The 13,280-nt window shown below is 36.1% G+C and overlaps 1 protein-coding gene across 1 annotated transcript in view; it reads left to right on the plus strand.

Moving 5' to 3' along the window:
• The window catches only part of RBM25 (RNA binding motif protein 25), a 57,740-nt gene that overhangs the window by 26,093 nt on the left and 18,367 nt on the right, over window positions 1–13,280 (plus strand). The window contains exons 7-9 of the mRNA XM_070593743.1: window positions 8,623–8,808; window positions 10,394–10,447; window positions 10,696–10,779. Of these exons, the coding sequence (XP_070449844.1) occupies window positions 8,623–8,808; window positions 10,394–10,447; window positions 10,696–10,779 (324 nt within the window). The remainder of the gene's footprint in view (window positions 1–8,622; window positions 8,809–10,393; window positions 10,448–10,695; window positions 10,780–13,280) is intronic.

A 13,280-nucleotide genomic window follows, 5' to 3' on the forward strand; every position in this document is an offset into this window, starting at 1 on the left:
GTGGTTTTTGTTCCTCAGTTTGTTGATGTGGTGTATCACGTTGATTGATTTGCGGATGTTGAACCATCCCTGTGTCCCTGGTATGAATCCCACCTGATCCTGATGTATGATTCTTTTGATGAATTGCTGAATTCTGGTTGCCAAAATTTTGTTTAGAATTTTTGCATCTATGTACATCAGTGATATTGGCCTGTAGTTCTCTTTTTTCGTGGTGTCCTTGTCAGGTTTTGGTATCAGCATGATGTTGGCCTCATAGAATGTGTTAGGAACAGTTCCATCTTCCCTAATTTTTTGGAATAGCTTGAAAAGGATAGGTATTAAATCCTCTCTGAAAGTTTGGTAGAATGCCCCAGGAAAGCCATCTGGTCCTGGGGTTTTATTCTTTGGGATGTTTTTGATGGCTGTTTCAATCTCTTTCCTTGTGATTGGTCTGTTCAAATTGTCTGCCTCTTCTTGAGTGAGCTTTGGGAGATTGTAGGAGTCCAAGAATTTATCTATTTCCTCTAGGTTATCCATTCTGTTGGCATATAGTTTTTTGTAGTATTCTCTTATAATCTGTTGTATTTCTGCAGAGTCTGTTGTTATTTCTCCTCGCTCATTTCTGATTTTGTTTATGTGAGCTTTCTCCCTTTTTTTCTTTGTAAGTCTGGCTAGTGGTTTATCAATTTTATTTATCTTCTCAAAAAACCAGCTCTTTGTCTCATTGATCCTTCCTACTGCCTTTTTCGTTTCAATAGTATTTATTTCTGCTCTGATTTTTATTATTTCTCTCCTGCTGACTTTGGGCTTCATTTGTTCTTTTTTCTCTAGTTCAGTTAGGTGTGCTTTAAGGTTGCTTATTTGGGATTTTTCTTGTTTGTTAAGATGTGCCTGTATTGCGATGAATTTTCCTGTTAATACAGCTTTTGCCGTATCCCATATGAGTTGGTATGGCATGCTATCATTTTGTTTCCAGGTATTTTTTGATTTCTTCTTTAATTTCTTCAATGATCCTTTGCTTGTTCAGTAGTGTGTTGTTTGGTCTCCACATCTTTGTGCCTTTCTCAGCTTTTTTCTTGTAATTAATTTCTAGCCTTATAGCACTATGATCTGAGAAGATGCTTGTTGTTATTTCAATTTTTTTAAATTTGTAGAGGCTTGCCTTGTTTCCCAACATATGGTCTATCCTAGAGAATGTTCCATGTGCACTTGAGAAGAATGTGTATTCAGCTCTTTCAGGGTGAAGTGATCCACATATGTCTATTAAGTCCAATTGTTTTAGTTTTTCATGTAGCTCCACTATTTCCTTGTTGATTTTCTGTCTGGATGATCTGTCCATTGATGTGAGTGGGGTGTTGAGGTCCCCTACTATTATTGTGTTGTTTTTAACATCTTCCTTTAGGTCTGTTAATAGTTGCTTTATGAATCTTGGTGCTCCTGTGTTGGGTGCATAGATATTTATAAGCGTTATTCCTTCTTGATGAAGTGTCCCTTTGATCATTATATATTGTCCCTCTGTGTCTCTCTTTACCTGTCTTATTTTGCAATCTACTTGGTCTGATATGAGAACTGCAACACCTGCCTTTTTTCCCTTGCTATTTGCTTGAAGTATTGTCCTCCACCCCTTCACCCTGAGTCTGTGTTTGTCCTTGGGGCTGAGGTGTGTTTCCTGGAAGCAACAAATTGTTGCATCTTGTTCTTTAATCCATTTTGCCACTCTGTGTCTTTTTATTGGAGAGTTCAATCCGTTCACATTGAGAGTGATTATTGATGCATGTGGACTTAGTGCTGTTAATCTGTCGCTCATTATCTTGTTTTCCTGCATTTCTTTTCCTGTTTGCTTTAGACTACCCATTTAATACTGCAATTTCTTATGCTGGGTTTCTTAGATTTTTCCTTATTTATGATTTGTGACTCTGTTCTGTAGTTTATTTTAGTGTCTACCTTGAAGTTTGTATTTAGAATCTCGTGTATAATATAGTCTATTCTCTGGTGGTCTCTTACTTACTTGACCAATACTGATTTGGACCCTTTGCTCTTCCCCTCCTAAATAATTATTTTCATTTTTTATTCCAACTCGTCTTATTAATTGGTAGTTAGAGTGCTAAGATCGTCCTTGTTTTGGTAGTTTCCTTACCTTTATCCTAATGCTATCATTGAATATTTTCTATCCTGTTCTGGTTCTATCCATCAGTCTCCCTAGTCTGTGGATTGTGTCCCCTTTCTCCCTTTTTTCTTTTTTCAGGTATGAGAGCCTTCTTGAGGATGTCTTGTAATGGAGGGCTTTTGGTTACAAATTCCCTTAACTTTTGTTTGTCTGGAAAAGAATTTCTCCCTCATATCTGAAGGAAATTCTTGCTGGATAGAGTATTCTTGGCTGAAGATTTTTATCCTTTAAAGCTTTGAATATGTCACTCCATTCTCTCCTAGCTTGTAGGTTTTCTGTAGAGAAATCCGCTGACAGTCTGATAGGGGCTCCTTTATAGGTTATTCTGTTTTTTTTTCTTACTTCCCTGAGTATTCTTTCCTTATCTTTCCTTTTTGCCAACTTTACTACTATGTGCCTTGCAGTAGGTCTTTTTACATTGACAAATCTAGGAGATCTAAAATCCTCCTCTACACACATTTCTCCATTGATCCCTAGATTTGGGAAGTTCTCTTCAATGATTTCGTTAAGCACACTTTCTGCTCCATTTTCCTTTTCCATATTCTTGGGAATTCCTATGATCCTTATGTTCTTACTCCTCATTGAGTCCATTATCTCTCGGAGATTTTCCTCATTTTTTTTAATTCTTAGTTCTCTTTCCTCCTCTGTCTGGCGCCATTCAGCCTGTCTGTCCTCGATTATGCTAATTTTCTCCTCTATGTTGTCTACACGGGCATTCAGGGAATCCGTATTCTGTTTTATCTGGTCCATTGTGTTTTTCATCTCAAGTAATTCTGTTTGATTCTTCTTTATGATTTCAATCTCTTTTGTGAAGTAACTCCAGAACTCGGCTTGTTTCTTTATCTTTCTCTCTACCTCATTGAGTTTTTTGATTATAGCTGCTCTGAACTCATCACTTAGTTTACCTACTTCCAAGTCCTCAGGACTTAATTCTATGTTTTTATTGTTTTCCTTCTGGTCTGGGGCCTTTATAAATTGCTGGATGGTAGAGGAGCGGTTTTTTCGCATGGTGGTAGAATTCACTTGCAGTTACAGCCTGTGCCACTAGATGGGGGTCGAGAGCCGCGTGTTATGAGCTCTTGGCCTTGGGGCAAGATGGCTGCGCCCACTGGCTTTGCCGGCAGGGCGGGGGGCGGGGGCGGGGGGGCGGCGGGTGCGTAGGGGTTGTTACTCGTGCCAGTCTGGGTTCAGATCAGTTCTGTTCTCTGTTCTCCCAAGGCCCTTGATTTATGGGGTCCCCGCGGGCGGAAGCTTTCCCCCCGTCAGCGGGTCTCCACTGAATCAGTGGCAGGAGTCCTGGATGATCCCCCGGTCGCGTGGCCCCTCTCCCGCTCCCTTCCGACCCGCGCCATGGGGATCGCAGACTCTAGGGGAGGGAACGATGTTCTCTCCTACCGTTCCAGCGCCTCCGAGGGTGTAAAGCAAGGTTTATGATCTCCGCCTTCTTGGTATTGTAGGTCTCTAACGAGCTGGTATTATGTTTATTCTCTGAAATTCAGTTCTTCCAAACTTTCGTTGTATTTTGGAGGGGAGAGAATCCCGGGTCAGCTCACCCCGCCATTTTGCTCAGCCCCCTCTCCTGGATGAATATAGTTTTAATTGGAATATGTGAATTTGTTTTTCTTTAGTAAAGGATTGAATTCTGAGTATTGTTTTTTAAACAAACTTTTTTCTTTTTAAATTTTATTTATTTGTTTATTTATTTTTGAGGAAGTTTAGCCCAGAGCTAACATCTGCTGCCCGTCCTCATCTTTTGCTGAGGAAGACTGCTCCTTAGCTAACATCCATGCTCATCTTCCTCCATTTTATATGTGGGACACCTGCCACAGTATGACTTGCCAAGTGGTGCCATGTCTGCACCCGGGATCCAAACTGACAAACCCCGGGCAGCCGAAGTGGAATGGGTGCACTTAACTGCTGTGCCACTGGGCCGGCCCCTAAACAAGCTTTATTCACTTGTAGCTTTCTTCAGATTTTTAGTAATGTTTTAACTGATTTCTCTGTGTTTAGTTTCCTCTCATCTGTTGCAGTACTGCCTGTATTTCTAAAACATAAGTAGAATTTTGAATTTCTTACCGTATAAGCCTCATATTCTTAGCATGGCATTCAAGGCTTGCTCCATTCTACCTTTCTAGCTTCCCACATCGATCCTGTTCCATGTCAGTCATATATCCCTGCAAACTTCCTTTGTGCTTTGCTAACATCTTATGTCCCTGTTGTCCATCCAGGCTACCTGTTGAAATTCTATTCATATAGTTATAATTAAAGTGTTATTTGATTCATATAGCTTTCATCATTCCTGCCCTCAGTTCATCTCAGGCAGGATTAAATCCTCTCTTGCCACATAAAGCAGTTTTTTACTGTTATGTTAATTTGCGCTGTAGTATATGTTGTTTGTGTCTCTCCATTTCTCACAGCCCCTTGTACCCTATTTCATTCCCATATCCACCTCCATTCTCTAATTGCAAGATAGAAAGTACAGTAAGTTCACAGACTGTGTCTCTTCATCTTGTACCTCCGTAGAACCTAGGACAACTTCTTGCTCATAGCAAGAATGGAATAAACATTTATTGGATAACAATTGCAGTAATATTGCTCACCTGATAATCTTACTGTCCTTACCTAGCTATTACATAAGGAAATGATAAAATGCAGTTTCTCTAGAGTATAAATTGTATCTCAGAGCAGCAGTATTGTCTGTCACATCACTAAAACCTTAAAAAAAAGAACAACTGCAATGAGACTTTTCAGATTTTCCTTGCTGTGATAACTGAATTCTTATTTAAAAATAAAGCACGGATTCAGTGTCTTCAAAGTTTATTGTAGAATTCCCTGGGACTCATCGTTTGACTGTTTTAATCATTAGCTTGTGAGGTGGTTTAATTTGTAGCCTTTGCAAATGGTGTACATGAGGCAAATCACTGTGTATTTGTATAAATAAGGAAATGCACAATTGTGTGACTTTGATTCAATCTGTAATCATTGTTAGCGAGAGGAAACACAATTTTGTTTATGTCTTCAAGAATGGAATTGAAGCCATCTCCCACAAAAACAGAACAGTTGTTTCAAATGAAATTCAAATTAACAGACATGACTTCTGGGTATACTTGGCTTGGTGCCCAGAGGTACTTGAAATCACAGGACAAACAGCATGTTTTCCTGGAATGTCAATTTTATTCAACAATATTGATAAAAAGAAAAAGTCTAGCAATTCTATCAGATAAAAAAATGTTTTTTTCCAAATAAATATAACTGTTGTGGAGTAGATTACAGGTTTACAATGATTTTTCAAGATAAAATATGAGAGGGTACTTGTTTTTTCTCCTTTATTATTGATTTGTTGGAGAGATTTAGAAAATAGTGATCCACAGTGGATGATTTGAGAATGAGACATTGAGAAACTTCTGTTACTTTATTTAGGCGTTTTCCTGACTCTCAGGCAAAAGAGAAAACACAATTAGTTGTGTAGTTCTCTGACTGAAAAAGAAACACAAGTTTTTCTAGAAAGAGTGAGATAATTTTCCTGACCCAGAATTCTAAGAGGAATTATGTGCCTGTCTAACAGTTCACTTGAATGTTTTTATTTAGATTTTGCAGAATTTGTAGAGGCAGCTTTTTTGAGTATTTGAGTATAGTTTTCAAAGACTATTTCATTTGAGGTAGCTGTGCTGATCTGATCTATGTCCTGTTGATTTCTGGCTGTTCAGCAATAGCAATATAGGAGTAGATTATCTGTTTGATGGCCACAAGTAGTAGTTGTTGACTACACATTCAAGAACGAATTCTGGCAAGTGTTGGAAGTACAGATAATCTCTGGAAAGAGCCGCTTGTATTACATTTTAATTAAGGACAGATGCTGGAAAACTTCACATCTTTGCCTGGAAATTAGTCTGATTGAGCCTACGTTTTCTCAGAAGAAAGAGCTCTGTGTTTGCTTCAGTTCCCAAAGAAGTCCTTGTTTTGAACTCTAGAAGTCAGTGCCAAAGAGTGAGCCTAGAAGAGCTGTCTTTCAGCTTTACAACCAGTAGCTTTACTATTGAAGCTTTTGATACCTCTGAAAAGAGCCAAATAGGTTGGCCACATAAACACCTTAGATATTCAGTTGATTTCTGTGATCCTCTTGTGCTGCTAAACCCTTTACCTTTTGCTGCTCAGTATTATTGAATGCACTGTTTCTAAAACAGAAGCAGAAACCGGAACTCAGGAAATTGTTTATGGTTGAGGAACCAGAGGTAGAGCTCAAGTTGAAACCAAAAATAACTTTTCCTTCCATGATAAATCTAGTTGTTTTTATTTTTCTTACATTAACAATCAGTTAAGAGATTTGGGCTAATAAACTTTCCTTCTAAAAATGTACATTTTCTCCATAGATCAAGGGACAATAGTCATTCGCAAGGTAGTGTGAATTAGTTCACTCCAAGTGCTTTATTTGTAATTTAGGTAAGACCAGTTACAGTAATATTTAAATTTTGATGTAGGATGGTGGTGGTAGGGAATTTAGGGGCTGTGGGTATTTTTAGATGAGTAGGCTTTGGATTTACTAACTCCACTTCTGTCCTTATACTTAGACAAGCATGGAGATGTAGAACATTCATGGAAAGGAATTTAGTTTGTAGGGAAAGTGCTAAAGGCAGACTGGATGCTATCTCATAAAGCATATTTTCATAATAAAGAATTGAGGTCTCAGCTGCTGAGAGTTTGAGTTGAAATAGCCATCTGTGTTTCAGGACCAACAGTTTTAGTGACAAATTCTGGAGGGTTAATTCTTAAAACCCATGGAGCAGCAGAGTATCACTGAAGGGGTTTTAGTGAAAGTTGCATGATGACTTTATTGTGATATATTATTAATTTAAGAAAGGAACACATCACCACAATTAGAGTTTACAATATTTTTGGTAAATAATTTTAACAATTTAATTACAGTTCTTGGGTAAAGCATCTTGTCTTTGTCCAAGATGCTGAGTTGAAAGTTGGCTACAAGAAGATTGGATGAAGAGGGAGGTCTGAGAAAGTAAGAAACTCACAGTGGTCCATTGTGTAATACCACATAATGACTTATAATGAACTTATCTGTGTCATAACCTCTTATGCTATATTGTTAAATGCTTGAGGGCAAGGTTATTTCTTTTTTCAATTTTGAATTTTTTGCCATCTCATGTAGTGTCCTGTCTACCCAGTAGGCTCTTAAGAATTTGTTGAGCAAATTAATTTAAAAAATAAATGCTTGTTGAATAAGTATCCGTTAGAGATAGCTTTCACAATGCTGGTGGTTGAGTTATGAAATCACTGCTAGGTTATACTAAGGAGCCACAAGGCATGAAATTCACCCCAAATAAAGTTGCATGCATTGTGACCAAGAGACAGCATTTGTGCAGAAGAGCTGGTTTTTGTTTGTGTCTGAAAATGTGCACAGTATGTTTTTATTAAGTAAATCGATAAATACTTTGGGGTATATGTATATATATAGTTTTAAATTACAGAAGTTTTTGTATACTTAGACCTTTATATTTATCTTGTTGCTTCTTTGTCATACTTTTCTTTCTCAGTTTTAAGAAGAGAGGAGTTGAAAGTAACTTGAAATTATCCAAAGTTTTGAGGTCACTCTCTAAATTTTGTAGTTCGACTGGATTAATTCCTTACCTAGGGGGCTTAAAATAAAACTAAGAAATAAGACAACTAGTAGTATGCTAGAAGCCAGCAATTTTTTTTTCACAATCTAGACTTCTTTTAAAAAATAATAAAGTCCTACAAATAGTTACTTATTGGTGAGAAGTATTAAAACATGAATTTTACATATTTATTTTTTATAATGTTACATATGCAAGTCATGGGGAGAAAGATTTGTGTGATATTTAGAGTTGATTGATTCTTAGTGTGTAAGTGTAAGATTTTTATAAGTGGTATCTCACATTATAGAAACTGTAGAAAGCAGAGGGAAAAAAGGAAGCCATCATTCAATCATCTGGTGCTGTCTAGTGTTTTTTGTATGTTTAACCTATACATGCTTTTGTTTATTTTAGATGGTGGCTATTATAGTGTATGTAAAATTGTATTTTGCTTTTTTCACCTAATTAAATTTTCAACTGTTGAATGAGTTATTTAGTGAACATCATTACTTTGTGCAAGTATTGAGCAAGACAATCTGAAAAATTGTGAAAGCTTTGCAGATGTGTTGTGTAGTATGCTAGTCCTATGAATTAATCTTTCTGTAGCTGGTTAGGGGTCAGAATATTAGCTGTCAACAGAAGAAAAGAAAAGATGTTGATAAAGTACCAGTATCTAAGGAAAAAACTATAAAACAAATGAAGTTTTGTGAAGTTAAGCATAAAACCACATATGCATTTAATAGGATTACCTAGATGTTTTGGAGAAAACATGTTTGTTTTGTGTATTAACTCTTGTTTTAGAATGATTTTCATTTTCTTGTTTGATTTTATCCCTTCCTACCCTGAATTTGCCTTGGTTCTTTTTTTAAGAATGCCAGGCCAGAAACTGTCACTAATGATGATGAAGAAGCCTTAGATGAAGAAACAAAGAGAAGAGATCAGATGATCAAAGGGGCCATTGAAGTTTTAATACGTGAATACTCCAGCGAGCTCAATGCCCCTTCACAGGAGTCAGACTCTCACCCCAGGAAGAAGAAGAAGGAGAAGAAGGAGGACGTATGTGTTACTGAGTTCTGACAGCAGGGTCATTTCTACAGTTTGCTTTTTATGCTGTCATTTTAGTGATTTCATTGCATTTCAGCTTTTGAGGGGAAAACAAAATGACTAGTATTTATAACAATATACTCTTAAGCCTAATTTGACTGTTTTACCAACTAACTTCCTAATTTTTTTTTACGAAAACAGTCCTGTTTTGTTTGTTTGAAATGCATTGGCATGGAAGCATGTGTTTATCTGTGGATTCAAATTACGTAAGAAAAAAAAACTTGAGTGATGAAGTAGGAACTGATATTAAAGGGTGTAAAGTAAGATTTTTTTGGTTTTGATTTTCTTTGGCCATGAAGGGGCTGGCCTTGTTTGCCTTACTCCCTAATTGTTGTTCTGTTCCTGCTCCAGGCACGATGCCAGGTCACCTTCACTAAGTATTTTCATGGATTCTTTAATTTTTAGCTGACTTGCTTCTAAGCCACATCTCATTTCCCTCCACGGACAGTAATGCTGTTGAACTTCTAACTGGAGGACTATGAAAGAGCAGCACAAGATGAAACACTCCTCCCCAGTGTATTATATTATCACCACTCTTTGTCAGCTTAAGCTGATTGAACAGTGGGAAGTCAAGGTTGAAAGAAAACATTTGGTTTTCTTATACTTAGTTCTTTTGGATAAACTTAAAGAAATTACGGGGAATTCTTTTTAAAATATTGCAAGTATGGGGCCAGCCTGGTAGCATAGTGGTTGGGTTTGTGTGCTCTGCTTCGGTGGCCCAGGGTTTGTTGGTTTGGATCACTGGTGCAGACCTACACACCACTCGTCAAGCCATGCTGTGGTGGCGTCCCACACCTAAAAAGGAGAAAGATTGGCACAGATGTAAGCTCAGGGCCAATCTTTCTCACCAAAAAAAAAAGGAAGTATGTTATATGCTTGGATTGTATATGCCATGAAAAAGTACTATAAAACATACATATTGTGATTTAATATAAACTGATAGTCATGGTTTATATTATTTTGGATTTGATTCCCTTATTAGGCCATCTTCAGTTTTCTTTGTGGCCAAATACATATTTATTACTTGACTTGTTCCTCATGTGGTCATAAAAAACGTGTCTAGTGAAGGTCCAGTCACTGGGAATGTTCATTGGTAGAGTTAGTCACATATTAGGGTCACTGAGGCCTATAGAGTTTGTTCTTCTTTCCTCATTAATAGGAAAGAAGAAAATACCTAGACCTATTTGGTTGGTATGGGTTGGGAGGAGAGGATGAAAGAGATCCTGCTTCTATGGCAGGAATTGCAGGTAAATTTTGTTGGTATAATTGTTTTGTATATCTTGGAGGGGATCAAGGTAAAAGCCCTGCTAGCATGAGACTCTCCTTATTTCATTAGATGAGGGAGTTGGAGGGAGAGGAGGTGGTGGGTAATGATAGGAGTTATAGAGAGTAGTGAACATTTTTTTATTATTAAGTAATTTGAAATCAAGAAACTCACAGAAATCTAGCATTACTTATAGTATAAACATAGCATTGTTTTGCAAGTAATGTGAACTTTCGTTTGTTTGTTTTTAAAAATCTTTGGATTTTTCTGCAGATTTTCCGCAGATTTCCAGTGGCCCCATTGATCCCTTATCCACTCATCACTAAGGTTCGTTTATATTGTAGGCTTTGACAATAACTAGATTTACTCCTAATTGCCAGTTTTATGATTCTTGTCCGTTTGATTTTTCACGCCTTAGGTCATTAGATTTGTTACTATAAAAGTTCTACTTATTTATTTATTTACTCTTATCTTTTGTTAAGACGTATACAGAATATCTAACCTTTAGTTTTTATCTTTTTGTGTTGATGTGGATTGCTCTTTATACGTTCTCCTCTGTCCCCCTTGTCTTTTAGGAGGATATAAATGCTATAGAAATGGAAGAAGACAAAAGAGACCTGATATCCCGAGAGATCAGCAAATTCAGAGACACACACAAGGTAGTATTCTTGTTTATTCACTTAATACCAATCTAGACTTTTTACAGAATCCAGAGCAAAACAGACAAAAAACAAAAAAGAAAAAAACAAAAAAAAACCTTACAGTAGAATATAATTTTAAATGCTTTTTATAGGTTTAATTGAAATTTAGATAGAAACAAACAGAAGACCAATACCATATTAAAGTGGTTCTTGACATTGTACTTAGTTTTTTCAGTTACTGACTATACAGTCATCTCACTTTAATATGAATAAAAGTTAATATTATTTTTAGATTTCAACATAAACATCAAAGTCAGATTTAAACTAGATTCAAGGGGGCAGCAGGATAACATACACTGTAGTGTATTTCTGGGAACAGTTATTTAACTTAATCTTAGGAAAACCTTTTCTTTAGAGCCGAGATTAAAATTTAAGATTTATATTTGTATAGATTTAAGTTGAGAGGGGGAGATATTAAAAAGTAGGTCAGTGGTTACCAGACTTACCAAATTTTAGATGCATGGAAGAACTGTAAATTCCCATAAAGCTAATCTATTCATTGACCCCCACCATTATGATAGAGATCATATGGTGACTAATGCAAGATGAAACTCTCAGCTTGGAAAGTAACAAGGAATAGGATGTAAGTATGAGCTTCTGTTTTTTATTATATTTATGGATGCCCCCTCAGAAAAATATGCAAAGGGGTAACTGGCTTGGAAATGGGTATTTGTGCATAGTAAATCCCACTCACGAGTTTTGCCTATTGAAAGCTTCTCTCAATGACAGTGCATCTGTGAATGTTTGCTGGTGTTGAAGGTGATGCTTACGGACGGTGAAGTGCAAACACTGCATGAAATGTATTTTGATAGAGATAATAAGATATTATTGGTTCTTATAAGACTGAGTGACCTTTAACTCAGTGAAATGTTAAGTGTTCGTTTTGTCTTTTATTCAGTCTTATTTTTTCTTAAATCTTTCAAAATCCCAAGTTGACAATTAATGCCATTGAATAAATGCTGCTGAACACTTATCCAGACACCCAGCCCTAGCTCACATACACAGTGCTTTTTCAGGAATTAAATGTCTAAAAGCACAAATGTAGTTCTCCCAAATTAATTTTGAGAGTTAAAAAGGTAGTCTGTGGGAAGTCATTTTAGAGGAATACTTTTGGTTAGGTCAATACTCAAATTCAGGGTCTGAGTAAGCTTGAAAATGGTATATAGTTGTGTGTGTGGTTTACCCCCTTTTTGTTGTTATTTGTTAACTCCTGTCATATCATTGATAAAGTGTGAGGAAATTGTGTTAAAAAAAATTTATTTCAAAAATATTTGCTTCAGAGTTTGAGAAGCTGTCAGGCATTTGACAGCCTTAGACTTAACCTCACTGCGGGGTGAATGTTTTGGATTTCCAAAATGTGCTTTAAGAAGAAATCAAAATGAAAAAGAAAAAAAGTTATTTTTATTGGGTGGTATGGTTAAAGGGGATGTTTGAAACTCCAGTAATAAAAAATGAGCTCAGTGAACCTTTGCATGTTTTGGTATGAGTTTATTAAATAACCACAGACTGTCAGGGTATCAGCGTGGCAGGGGGCGTCCATTTACAGCACGGACGAGTCTGAAGAGAGAATAAGGTAAGATTTATGATTTTTTTTCTGTCCTTTCCTCTTCGTTATTTCATTACTTTCTTATATCTTTTTAGATTCACTTCATTTCTTCTTTCTCTAGTCTTTGTCTTAAAATATATATATGTGTGTGTATCTATTTACTGCATATATAATCTTTTAGAAATGCATTTAATGTGGACCAGATTCACTCACTTTTCATTTAATTAAAACAAAATTTTTGAAATGAGTTCTGAAACAAATTATTATTTATGTAAGTGGAACTGTACACCTAAGAAATAAGTAGTGCAGTGAATAAGTGAGTAAAAAAATTGAGGAATTCTACAAAAGAAATTATTATTGGAACAGCTAAAATAATCTGTAAGTATTGATTATCTCAGAAATAAACAAATTTCTTTATAAGTGTATGACACTGAGGTAAGTTTTATATAGTCTAACCTCATTTTACAATATAAATTTTATATTCCATTAGCTCTGTTTCAGAAATTAGAATTTTCCCCTTTAAATAGCTTTCAGTTTCTGTCCTGTTTCCATTTCTTTTCTCTTACCTTTGTAATTTCAATGTATTCAGTATTAGCTTTGCCTATGTTCTACTTTGATATAGACTGGCACAGCAGCTGAATATATTGATTCCTCATGCATTAGCTTTTCTTTCATAATCCTCTATCAGTTCTCTGATCCATGAGCAAGAGAAAAAGTATAACAGGTAAGATTGCTTTTTAAAGTTGTTTTAAATGCTTTACATGACTGAGAAAAGAAAAAAAATGCACATTTTATTGTTGCAGTTTAAATTTCATTTCGGTGACACTAAACATGAAACCAAAAGGATAAATGTGTTTTGTTTTTGTTTTGTTTTTCCTGTTTGGGGTATTTTTTTTCTGAGTTTGTGTAGAAA

Source organism: Equus przewalskii, chromosome 25, assembly GCF_037783145.1.
Source record: "Equus przewalskii isolate Varuska chromosome 25, EquPr2, whole genome shotgun sequence".
NCBI classification, from domain to species: Eukaryota; Metazoa; Chordata; class Mammalia; order Perissodactyla; family Equidae; genus Equus; species Equus przewalskii.